The sequence below is a fragment of the Sinocyclocheilus grahami genome, unplaced genomic scaffold, assembly GCF_001515645.1.
Source record: "Sinocyclocheilus grahami isolate Dianchi unplaced genomic scaffold, SAMN03320097.WGS_v1.1 scaffold1184.1, whole genome shotgun sequence".
In the NCBI taxonomy this organism is placed as follows: Eukaryota; Metazoa; Chordata; class Actinopteri; order Cypriniformes; family Cyprinidae; genus Sinocyclocheilus; species Sinocyclocheilus grahami.
The window spans coordinates 63,160-76,836 of NW_015506363.1; the positions used below are offsets into that span (position 1 = coordinate 63,160).

The window sequence follows — 13,677 nt, forward strand, 5'->3', positions numbered from 1 at the left end:
CCCCCGTTTTATTTATCAGCCCCCCCAGCTCAAAATACGTTCCCGCGGCTATGATGGGTCCTGATTTATAATGATTTTATCACCACCCATACCTGCTTAGTTTTTCATAATCCAGCATTTCTGATTTTCCTAGATGACATATGTTAATGTATCTCAATAACTGAATATGATAGTAAAAATTGTAGTAAAAAAGTGTGACTTCTTGTATATTGTAGGCTGAATTTTTGTCATTAAACAACAAATATGTTCAAAGCGCAGGGAATGCATACATCTGTATGACAACCTCCAGTGTGAAAATGTCCTTACCCGTGTCCCTCTATATGCAGGTCTGCGATTTCCCCCTGTCTGCCGAGGTCCAGGTGCTGCTCTAGGACCTGCTGACGGAACTCTGAAACCTGGTACTGCCTGTCCTCTTTCTCTTGTCGTAGCTTCCGTTGCCGGGCCAACCAGCGCTCTTCCTCATTATTGCGCAGCAGCATGGTGGCCGCTGTCAGACTGGCAGGTCCCGCCCCTCCAGGGCCCAAATACATGCCATGGGCAGAGACAAGGCTGGGCACGGGGTGATGGGTGGAGTTTAGAGAATGGTGAAGTCCAGGCTGGATTGGTTTAGGGGTTGTAAGGGTGGGCTCTTTGGTTTTATCTGGGGGAAATTATAGTCATAATGTTTAGCTGCACAGAATGACAGGTCACACAGGTGAAACAAAGATTATATAATGCAGTGAAATGTGATGCTTAAGGCAAAATCACATTTGAACTGATTGGCTGTTGTGTTAAAGTGGTAATGAAATGTGCATGTGTTCGGCACCAGGATATATTATAAAACCAACTTTGCCTAAAATCTGATTCAAAAAAAGTTGTTTAAACCACAGATATGACAAATATATTTTCGTAATTTCTACCTAGCAATCCAGCTAGTGAGCCACCACGTTCCTGCGACATAGTTGTTTATATACCAGTGTTGGTTGACTTTCATGTTTAAGTCTCTTGTTGCTGTGAACAACTAACTTGCCTGACTCAAAGGTCTTCTCTTCAATGTAATCTTCCTCCAAAAATGTTAATTTCACTCTGGAGGAGCGTTCCTTCTTTTCAGTGCCACTAGCCAGCAAAGCAGTACTGTTCTCCGTTTTAGCAGGACTTGAAAATGTACACTTGCGTCCTTTGCTTTAACACTGTAAAACTTATTTTTAATTAATTATTTATGCAAATAATTTACATTGTACAAATTATGCTTTTAATGTGATTCAAACTTTAAAAGTTCATTAAAATAGAAACACTAAAGTTCAATACAAAGAACTTAGGAATTGTATCTTTGTAGGGAAACATAATTAAACTTGCTTTCTATGACTTATTAATTTGTGGCCACATTTAATTAATTCATTCCCTTGTTAAATTAAAATTAATGAACAAATTAGTACAACATGGCCACAATTTAACTAAAATGAGGGAATTAATTAATAAGTTGTGGCAACAATATTTAATTTTTCTTCCGCATGTCATTTCCAGGGCTTTACAAATAAACTTGACGGTCTTTCTTTGTCTAACAAGCACAAACTGTATTAATATTGAATGTTAATGGCAAGACAACCAATCCCCGTGACATCACAGGTTATTGTACTGTAAAGGTGGTGGTGATGTTGCTACAAAAGCTATGACAGGACTTTTTTTTAATGTTTACATTTGTCTTGTTTGTTATATAATTATGATTATGGTGGAAATGTATGTACTAAATGATGTTAACTTGACTGACTGACTTCATATCCACTTGAAGTCAGCATGAAATGGAAGCTCACCCATTCCATTTGAATTTATTCTGAATGATTAATCCATGCATATGTTTCTTTTCTTTTTTTCTAGCTCCTCATAATCAAAATGTCACAACTCGATCTTCCTGTGAAGTGAAAGACTTCACTCTATTAGGTAAGCCAGACTTCTTGCTACATACATTACATTGCAACTTATAAAATACAATTATCTGGAGTGGGACTAAGTGTAGTGAATCTCACAAAAACATGTAACGTTCCACTCTTAACTTTTTATACCATACATCATGATGGTATATTTTTAATAATTTTATTTAATTCACATTTCACTGTGTACTTAAACCAGAGTATAAAATTGCTGAAACTAGTACAACAAAAGATATGCTACTAAGCATGTTTTTGTGGTTCAGTTGCTTTGGCATATGGAAATCAACGTTCATACCAGGTCTGTTCGTAGTGATTCTGTCAGGTTTGGCTCTGTCGTCTGGGGGACCTCTCAGCCCATGAAGCTCAGCCAGATAGTGGCTCTCCACAGCCTTCTCTCGTGCTGACCTCTCCTTCTGTCGCTCTATCTCTCTCTCACGCTCTCTCTCTTTTTCCCTTTCTCTCTCCCTTTCTCTCTCCCTCTCTCTCTCACGCTCCAGCTCCTTCTCTCGCTCCCTTTCTCGCTCACGCTCCTTTTCTCGCTCAGCCTCTCGTTCCCGCTCTTTCTCGCGCTCGCGTTCTCTTTCTCTCTGTCGCAGCTCGTCCTCCATCTGGAGTCTGTGAAGACACAACACACACACACACTGATGAGCTCAAACTACAGAAACATAGCGCAAATATGTGTTTTTGTTTGTCTGTGAATGTCATTGTTGGTGAAGCTACTTATAAAGTTTGTCCAGCAACAAGCTACTCATAAATTTAAACTAGTCAATCTCCCCTTTCGAGGTTACACTACAAGCCATTAATAAACAGCATCTAACTGCATTAAAGCTGTTTAAAATGGGTAATATTTTTTAACTATTAGATGCAGTCAGAGCAATACTTATGTTCTTGATAGTGTATTTATAATATAATAATTTTTTGTGTACAAGATAGTACTGAAAAATTCTGCACAGTTGTATGCACAGCGACTCTGTTTTAGATGAACAAACTAAATACGGCAAATTCACTAAAATTAATCCGTCTCCCCAGCACTACATATTTAGATTTTTTATCTCTAGTTCAGTCTGCTGTAAATCAGAGTGTGCGATACAATAAGACAAAAAATATTTTTTCCAATGCTATTTATTAAAAAAATAATCAAATATTATCAAGTCTGAAATTTTACTACAGTACTACATCTAGATATAATGTCATGAAATTAGTTTATGGCCATTACCATTACAAAAAATGACAGCGGTACAATATAATATGCTATAGTGATTCATCAAGTTGTAATGCATTAATATATATTTCCATTTTTTCCATTGTTTACGTCAAGGTGTCATGGTGTTGTTGTGTACCTCTCTGACAAGCGCTCTGACTGTAGGCTGGACAGTGATGGGTGGCTTAGGTCTCCAGGGTAACGCACCCCAGGCAGGTGCATGTGTACTGCAGATGGGTGAAGATGAGTTAGAGCACCCCCTGCAGACAACGGATAGAATGGCGACCTCAGCGCTGAGAGACAGAATGGATCATCCATTCTAAGAGAGTTAAAATAGGAAGAAACTTAGACAGCTATAAATAAGCCATTCATAGGTTGATTGCTTGAAATAATTTAAACACTGAGGCTCTTTCTAAACATTGATCTGTTTATCTGAGCATTCTGACCAGCCCTACACAGAAATACTGACACAAATTGGGTTTAGGGCTGTTTGGCCATGCAACAAGTGGCTGTGGGAAAGGTCCCATTGTGGAGATGTGGTGGTACAAAAATGATATGTTACACCTTTAGTCTTTCCTGTGCAGTACATTAAGTCCCACTCACACCAAGAACAGTAACTATAAAGATAACTATATTAGTGTTCTATAAGTTCTATCTGCTGCAGTTATCATGCTGCAGATATGTGGCATGCTGCCACTTTAAATTCTCAAGCTCTTTAAAGTCGGGTGGAATCTGATTGGCTGTCAATAATTTTATCATTCATCAGTCCTTATTTTATAGTGGTGGTGTGGACTTCCTTATTCTCATAGAATTAGGTGATTATTATTGATTGATTGTTAAAACTGTATAGTTGTATTTATCATCCTTTAACTTCCATGTCATTGCTATAAGAACTAAAACAGAATAAAACCGAATACTGTCCCCATTTATGCTCAAATTATCGGTGAATAACTATGATTATAGTGTTGTATAGACTACTATAATGGTGCTTTTTGGAGCAGAACAGAATAAATCGCCATTAATATCCGTGCATGCAAATAAGCAGTGTGAACATTCTGCTTAATGTCTCCTGTTGTGTTCCATGGAAGAAAGACAGTCACACAGATTGGAAACAACCTGACAGTGAGTAAATAAGGACAGAATCATCACTTAATTTGGTTTAGTTTACAGTAAATCTCAAATCTCAGCTAATATCTCCAGGGTTTTAAATGCGTTTAAGCCGCGGTCACACTAGACTTTTCATTCCATTGACTTCCATTCATACGCATGCGAATGTCAGACCGGAAACGCAAGGCTGTGCAAAGATATTTCGCTGCGTAGCAAAGTTCAAGTTTGGTGAACTCTGACCTGCGAATTCGCGTCACGTGAATGCGTGAGACCAATAGAAGATCAAAACCTCACAAAGTGACCTCTTGGTACAGAAATGGAGGAATTGCTAATTTTAGCAGTGTCGCATCTTCCTGCTTTATACAACACAACTTTAAAAGATTACAAAAATCATATAAAAAGAAAACCTTGGTTTGCGGTGGCAAGGGAAACAGGAGCGGATGGCACGTTTGAACAGTGAAACGAGTAATTTTATGTGATTTTTTTTGTATGTGTGCATGTGTACTTGATTAACTATACATCATATACTATATTGTGACTGATTGTAATCACTTAAATAGAAAAGAATTATGACTAGTGGGGATATTTTGGCGCGTGATGTCATATCCTGCTCCCGCTCCTTTTCGCAGCACCGTCCGAACGAATTTCGCAAGCTCAAAGTCTAGAGTGACCGCGACTTTAGTCGTTGCATGTTTGTGTACCTGTAGTGTGAGAAGGAGGGGTGGGGCAGATATCCAGGATGGTAGTAAGCAGCAGCAGCTGCAGCAGTGGCAGGATCAAGCCCCAGGGGTAAAGACGGCATGCGTAGCTCCTCGGCTGTGGCATAAGGACGAAACCCCCTCAGATATTCCTCAGGAACACTGGCCGGGGGCAGAGTATGGGGCATCTGACGGGGCAGGCTGTCAGTGAAATAGAGGAAAAAAACTTAAAGCAATATAACCAATAAAAAAAAATTGGCCAAGAATGACGTCACGAGTTGTGTCTGAAAAGGGATGGCAGGTATTAGGGCCTCTCCACACACCTTAAAGTTTTTAGCATGAACAAAATTGTAACAAAGTGGAATGGTAACACTTTACAATAAGTTTCCATTTGTTAAAATTAATTAACATGGACTGACAATGAAAAATACTTATAAAGCATTTGTTTATCTTAGTTAAAATTAATGTCAACATTTTCATAAAACATTATTAAAATATGTTCTAAATTATTTACTGGACCGGAGCTAATAATAAACAGTTATCTAAACATTAATTACCAAGATTGTGGTGGCCTGCATCTAATCTGCCCCGCCACAGTTTCATAATGAACCAAAAATATTTCATAACATAAAATATCTCTAAAATCTAAATAGCGATAGTAGGCAGGCTACAACAGTCTGACATGCTGTGCTTAAGAGTGACTGTGTTCATCTGTGTTACCACTGGAACAATGTATTCCTTGAATCAATTAAAACAAGTCCAGGCTGATTGATCAGTGAAAGACTAAAGGCCTAGCAGTGAAGTCAATTTCCCACAGTTCGTAAGTAATACTCACTTAAGAGGCTGAAAGCGTGAGTCCTGCATCACAGACGCGGGCGTCAAGCCAAATGCATAAGGGTTTCCAATTAGGTGGGTCGGGACAGTGGGACCCCCTTTCTCTTGGGTAGAAGAAGCCTCTGAACTTAACCTGTCCCGGCAGATTCCACGAGGACCTGACTCAGCCTAGACAGAGAAGAGAGGAGCGTTTTGTGTGAGAAGTGCGCTACTACAGCTTCACATGCAGCCCATGTTTGCCAAGCAAACTCCAAAATGTACAGCACTTCTCAGATGTGCCTAAAAATTTCAACAGCATGTAAAACCTTGTTTATGCTTGATGTGGCGCAAACCAGTGCAGATGATGCTCTCTAGAGGCATTTATACGTCACATGCTCCAGCCCCACAAAACAAGATTAAACTAATAATAATAATATTTTTTTAAAGGGGTCATATGATGCTGGTAAAAAGAACATTATTTTGTGTATTTGGTGTAATGAAATGCGTTTATGCGGTTTAAAGTAAAAAAACACATTATTTTCCACATAATGTACATTATTGTTTCTCCTCTATGCCCCGCCTTTTTGAAACGCGTCGATTTTTACAAAGCTCATCGGTCTGAAAAAGCGAGGTGTGCTGTGATTGGCCAGCTATCCAGTGCGTTGTGATTGGCCGAATACCTCAAGCGTGAGACGGAAATGTTACGCCCCTCACCATCAAATCTTCCCACATAGTGAGGTAGATATGTGGGGGCATGTTAGAACGAGCCGTTTTAGGTAGGTGTTGCTGACTCTGAACTTTTATTAAGAATATCTCTTTGGATTTGAGACTTTAGTCTTTGCAACTTTACAGATCTTCTTTATGCACCAAGCGCTTGTAACACTGCAAAGAGTAAGGAAAAATTGAAATCGCATCATATGACCCCTTTAACTATTTTTACCTGGGCAAAATGAAGGTAGACTCAATAGGCTATTTCTCTGGCTCTAAACTGTGTTGTGCTCATGTTTTTTCTCATGTAAAAATTAGGGCTGGACCAGAATATTCGAATATTCGTTCGGTGGGTTGGCATTCGATTTTCAATTCTGAGATTCAAATATTCTTTGTTTTCTCGAACACCTGGCATCGTCCGCTAAACGGTTCTCATTCGCGCTTGAATATGAATCGCCCATGAGTGAACGTCATGACTCAGTTCATCTGGAAGAGAAGACAAAAATGCCAAAGACCTCAGTTGTGTGGGAGCACTTTAAATTGAGTGAGGACAAGACAAAGGCAGTGTGTCAAATATGCGATTTGAAACTGGCCTACCACAACAGCACATTATGTTTGAAAAATCATCTGAGTTCTGTAAGTAGTACGCCTATAGTATATTGTTGGTGTAAACAAAAACAAGCTGCTTTTATCCGCCATGTTAATCAGTAATTTTACACATGATAAAAACATGCACTTAATTTGTTTGGAAAATACTTGCGAAATAGGCAGTCATAAAAAAACTTACAGTAGCCCAGCCTAATAATAATTTGTCTATATTAAAAGTATTGCTCTTAACAGACCTGTGTGTTTTGTATCACTAGTGCAGTGTCCGTTCTTGGAGAATATATGCCCTGCCCGCGTGAGGCGCGCCGCTTCCGGCTCGCGCTGTTCTGTAGTTTATTAAAGGTTTATTAATTCTGAATGTGTTGCATGTCCATATTGCACCAAAATGCAACACTGCACTCCCTTGGGTCCGCAGCAACACACCCGCCACGCGTGAAGTCGATTGGATGAACAGTTCTCGACATAATAGACACACAGAGATTACTGCCTTTAGTACACCGTGTCTACACCGGACGCGACAGTTGTCGTGTCGCGCCGCGCAGCAACAGCTAAAGTCTGTCTACACTGGACACTTCAAAGCGACCGTTGAATATAATTTGAAATTTGTGTCAGTGCGTCATAAATAGAAAACTGTCGGGAATTTGTCGCGCCAAGCCGCATCCAGAGTAGTCTATTGTATTTTGTCGCGGCGTTTGGTGTAGATACATGTTGAGAGAAGAATATGTTCATCCCCCTCCCTCCGAAGCTTCGAATATTCGGTGTTGATTACTCAAAAAATGGTATTCGGACCAGCCCTAGTAAAAATGACAATTTTGAATTGTTCATTTGGGCCATTCCAGTTCGACTCACCCCATATCCCACCCCAAATTCACACAGATATCTAGCCTAACTGTGGATTTCCAATAATAGTAATAGTAAATTGCAAATAATAGTAAAAGTATTTTTTTCTGATTTTTTTGAACCAAGGTGTATAAGATAAAAAAGATAATGCAAAATGTGCAGTGTTGGTGCACCAGGAACGTGGTTGGGAACCACTGATGTACAGTAGCTATGTACAGTATGATGTACAGTATGGCTATTAAACATAAAAAACATTAAGTTGAAATTAATTGACAGAAGCATATACTGTTGTTTAAAAACTTCCAAACTCAAGGTAGGTCTGTCTTTAGAGGTCTATATGTTATTGCTTAAATTCCATTTCTCCATTGAGAAAATGAATGGGATTTTCATGCATGGAACCACACTGCTGTACACACAGGTCATCAGTGCTACAGTAAAGCCATATTTAGAGGACCACTAACTACAGGCGACATCAAATATGAAACACTTCTAATGTTGTGACTTCCTCTCCCCTCGCCTCTTGTTGTATAACACGTTTCACTTAGCAACAAAGCAACCTCAAACTGTGCACATACATGCACCCCTTGATCTGTGTCTTCCTCTCTTAATCTTGCAAGTGGAGAGGGAGGTGTACGATGAGCAGCCAGGCAGAAAAGTGGTTCAGGTATGACAAAAGAAGTCAAAATCACAGATTAGTGAGGTAAACCTGAGAAGGACATCCCCACCCTGATCCATTTATTGAGAGAGAACAGACTGTCGGAGAAGGCAAAGACCTTGCCATTAGCCACATTGCTTTTTCTTTGTTTGTGGAGAGGCTAATGACATTTAACTGCAGCTTACAGAGGTTATTTAAATCCATAAAGCACCATTAACTGAGTCTGAAGGCCATTTCTGTGCTTCTCATAAATCAAGTTGAACAAGATCTTTGGCTCTGTCAAATGCTGTGAACGTCTTCCATTTGATCTCTCTCCTTCACTAGGAAACTGCTGGTTGTTTGTTTAAGCAATAAACTATGAGAGGTTGTGCTATACTGTGAGTATAGATGCAGTTAAAGGAAGCTGTTAGAATCTCAGGAAAGAAAAATGTCATTGGGGCGATACCCAATCAAAAGGTACTAATATGTACACTTAATGTACTAATATGTACGATTTAGGGGTAAATAGGGCATATAGATATTAGATTTATATTCTGTACCTTAGGATACCACCATAGTAATAGTTTTGTACCCTTGAACGTTTTGTACGTCCAAGTAAAAAAAATAAAAATAAATAATAATAATAATAATAAAAAGAGAGCAATGTTGCGGTGACCGGAGAGGGAACACATTCGGTTGACTTAGTTTTGTCGTGGCCACGACATATTAACTTGTAGGAACGTGATATTAAATCGTGGCCACAAGATCATTTTGCAACTATGTAAGGTAACTGTGGCCACGAGTTTAATGTGTAAACAAACCTGCATGACCACAGCAAACAGTTATCAGAAATGAAAATTATTAATAAATTAACATTTTATTTTGAATAAAAAAAAAATGACCAAAAGTTTGTAAAGTTAGAAATTATTATATTAACCTAACCTAACATACTATTATATTAGCCTATATGGCGCACAAAGTATAGACATTTTTATCTATCCCATTTCACAGTCTTTTAAATTCATGAACTTGTAAATTCCTTAACTGATCATATTAGTCACATACTGATGTAGACTATAAGCCTAAAAGAAATACAGTCATACATTCAAAACTTTATAAGCATGATTGTTGGGCATTTAGGGTTTGTTTTCTCCTTCTTCTTCACATTACACAAAGAACTGATTTTAGGGTGAAATACGCCCAGAGAGCTTCCTGAGATTTACCCATCTTTGTGTGATTCACTCAATCCTGATTTTTTTATGGCTATTTGTTTCTAAAATCCAAAACAAGACAAGATGTAATAATATATAAATAACTCTTACGCCCTCTTCTGGTCATTGACTGAATTACATACAAGCTCTGCGTATACATGTCGGTTTACCAGCCAGAGCCTGGGGACAAATGTGACAAAGCCTCAGGACCTCAATTAAAATAATACTATAATAAAATAATAGTAATAATAAAATAAATGTAAAAAATCATGCAAATAAAAACAAGGTTTTACTGTTTTCTTTGGTTGGTTGTTATGGTTCAAGTTAGACTGTAGTAATTATAATTAACTTATAAAAACAACATAAGAATATGACGTCGTTCTTTTATAGAGCTACATAAATATATGTGTGTGTAAAAGGTGACAGGTGTGCGGTGGGGCTTATGCACATTAAAAATGAAAGAGGAGTGTGTTGTGATGGAGCCCAGGGTTGCCTGATGCCTGGCTCCTCGGTCTTTCTCTCTGTCTGTCTGCCTTGGTGGCTTTTGTCTGGCAGGCAGTCAGGCAGGAAAAGACACCAGCTCAGTATAGTGAAGAACCCACACTCACACGTCACATCTTGGTAAAACTCATACATGTGTATGTGTGACAACTATTGAGAAAAATCGTACTGAATTCACAGTGAGCGGAAAGAGAGTTTGAAATTCAGGACAGTATCTCACTCTGCTGGCTTATGTAACTGGAGGGTCAGGGGTCGAGGCAGTCGGGGATATCTATAGAGCCTTAGTTTATGGGATTAACCCCCCTGCATGCACACACACACACACACAGCAATAATAAGGGTTGAGCAGCAGACAGAGAGCTCTTTGTTCAGTGTATATGTATGTGTGTGTGTGTGTGTGTCTGTGAGCTATGGTCTGAGCACCTCTGCCCCTCACCCTCAACTATACCGACCCAGAATCTTTCAATATGTGTTGTCGGACCCTTCCTATCATAAACGGTGATGTCAGAGGTGTTCAAACACAACCTCAGCTGGAACAACACACAGACAGGGCTGATCAGAGACCAGAGCTGGAGCAGAACACTGCATCTCTCGCTCAGTCTGGATCACAGATCTCCCAGCTGAGTGCCAGCTTTATTTCAGTGAAAAAAGCACCCCAGTTTCTCAGGTTGAGAGTAGCAGTAGCCAGAAGTAGCAGATAAGTGGGATTAGAGGATGACCTAATCCTTAATCAAAGCGAGTGCGCACATACACTTATTACGGGCATCTGAAGGGGGGTGATGAGGGCACAGATGTTTAGTGTCGTTGCGGGGCCATTGTTTAACACTGGGGGGCAGAGGGCGTGTGTATGATGAGGGGGGGTTGGTCCTGTTGTCGGCTGTGCATCGCCCAAACATATGTCACACACATTCTTACACACTGTGATTCACAAGGCAAATGAAAATCCAGCACTGTACTTGTGTGAATAAAGCAATAAGCCATTTTTTCTGCCACAAACAGCTTCAAGTGCTCAGGCGTGTTGCTTCAATAAAGCTATATGGTACGGTACAATATTCAGTACCCATTACTCTAGTCTTCAGTGTCACATGATCCTTCAGAAATTATTCTAATATGCTGAATTAGTGCTCAAGTAACATTTCTCATTATTATAGTTTAAAACTGCTTAATTTTGTGGAAATTGTGATACTTAAACATAAAAAAACAGCATTTATTTGAAACAGATTTTTGTAAATCATTACTATGCAGTGTTATACAGACAGAGATGTGATGAACCTCTGTTCTCGAGAACAGGCGAGAATTCTACATGTTCTGTTCCTTTTCAGCTGCCTACCTAAACTGCATGTTAAGGTTCCTGACAAGACTGTTGCCTTTCATTTCATGATTAACTTTACCTCTCGTACAGGTCGGCTCTCACTCCTCCACAGGCCGTTGACCGTTTTGGTGGGTGCTATGGTGACAACAGGTGGGGTACTGGGTACGCTGTGGCCCCCGGGAGGCACTATAACTGGACCCATGGGGGCCCGCTTGGGCGTACTGACTGGGGAGCTGTGGTTAGTGGCCGGAGATGAGACAGGAGATGACTCGCTGCTGATGGAAGATCCTGCTAAATGAGAGGAAACAGGAGAGAAACAGTTTATCAGTCATTTTGTAATCAACTTCATGCCATTTATCTGGAGATTGTGGCTTATAAATAAAAGCAAACTCAAACCCACATTGCAAACACATTGCACCAGCTTCTTACGCATCTCTGCGATTAAAGCTGTGCGCGCACCAGTTTATTTTTGACTAGTTCAGCTTGAAGTGGAAAGGACATACTATATAAATATAAATGTCTCATGGAGGAGTGGAAAGACACACACACAGCCTACTGCAAACATTAGATGGAGACAGTGAACGGGGGAGGAGCATTCATGAAGAGAGATGACAGGAAAAGCTCTGACGAGAGAAAAACAAAGAAAGTCCTGAAGTGTGTTCGTCCGGAATTCTTTATCTGCATGGACATCCAGCCAATTACAGTTCAGAGCTTAATTATCGCTCTCAAAAAGCTGTCATCATTAGTACATATCTACACACACACTCCATCTGTCTCTCAATCTGTCAGTCTGTCCGCTGTGAGAGGTGAGCAGGGTCTAACATAACACTTAGCCAATGCACAAAAAACTCCATGTGGCACATGTGGAATAGTCTTCATATTCGTCACAGAATACTTCTCCTAAAAAAATTTTTAAAAAAGTAAAGAAAGAAAACAAAACGGAAGAAAATTGTGTCATTATTTACCCTCATAGATGATGCTAAGCAGAATATAGGTGTCATTCTGCTAAACATGTCTTGTGTCCCACTTTGTATTAGGTGTCTTTAACTACTACGAACTTAAATCATACAATGAAGCATTTGATATAAAGTGGTTAATGTATACACGCATGCTAACCTCCAAAACTAGGTCAGGTTTAATTGCATGCAGGTACTTTAAATGTAAGATCAATGTAACAACATGTATGCACATCCTAGGTCTTCAACCCTGCCCCTCGGGACCCATTGTCCTGCAGAGTTTAGCTCCATTTAGTTTTTTTTTTTTTTTAGATTTAAAGACTGTTTTCTCAGGTAACCTAAAAATGTGCTTTATTATTATTATATCTTCTGAATTAACTGCTTGTTTTCACAAACAACACATGGCAGAAACAACATGCAACTTCAACACAGTTTGTGGTTGTTGGGCTAGGTGAAGCATATCAAGCTTATTTGTATAGCACATTCCTTTCAATTTGTTTAGGGTTGGTGTTTATGACTAATGTTGTTTAAAAAGAATGGCAGTATATATTTCTGTATAATATATTCATTTTAAGGATTTCTTGTGGAGTGGGGGCAACTAAAACTCATATTTACTGAAATTTTAGGTTATTTCTGAAAGTATTAATAAAATACACAAAAACACTTATACAGTGACTGATCTGGGTTATTTTTTCCCCTCTCTTGCGTTCAGTAATGCAAACCTTACCCGGCAAGTAACCTCAAAAGCCTTAATTAAGACATAACAGAGTAATGATTCTTGGTTCAAGTCAGGTATGATTAAATGAATGACTTGCACTTCAGTAAGAACTGAAGAACAAGCTCATAAGAGTAATTTGTTGTGTTTGCATTGGCATAAAAATGCACATTGAATGGTTTGGTTCCAATAATGTCTTAAACATTGAGCGGGATAATAATCTGAATAAGAACTACTTTTCAGTCATCTCAGCCCTGTTTGAGTGTCAAGACATTCAAGTCCAGATGATGTCTGTAAAACAGGCCTCTCTTGAGGGAAGCCATTAGGAGCTGGTGTTCTCTAAAGAAAGCTTTTAAGAGAAATGCCACAAAGGTTTCTGTCAACAGCAAGGGAGGCGCAAAGGTGAGCGGAGGTGAGGAGCCACTTTCTGCAGTAATTACAGCTGCACACCATTAAACATGCATGCAG

General features: G+C 39.3%; 1 protein-coding gene across 2 annotated transcripts in view; it reads right to left on the bottom strand.

The window, feature by feature from the left end:
• Positions 1 to 13,677, bottom strand: part of gse1b (Gse1 coiled-coil protein b) — a 264,508-nt gene that overhangs the window by 16,841 nt on the left and 233,990 nt on the right. For both annotated transcript variants that reach the window (XM_016253464.1, XM_016253465.1), the window contains 6 exons: positions 11,618 to 11,829; positions 5,749 to 5,915; positions 4,917 to 5,114; positions 3,248 to 3,427; positions 2,203 to 2,522; positions 307 to 640 (listed from right to left, as the gene is read on the bottom strand). In XM_016253464.1, the coding sequence (XP_016108950.1) occupies positions 307 to 640; positions 2,203 to 2,522; positions 3,248 to 3,427; positions 4,917 to 5,114; positions 5,749 to 5,915; positions 11,618 to 11,829 (1,411 nt within the window). The remainder of the gene's footprint in view (positions 1 to 306; positions 641 to 2,202; positions 2,523 to 3,247; positions 3,428 to 4,916; positions 5,115 to 5,748; positions 5,916 to 11,617; positions 11,830 to 13,677) is intronic.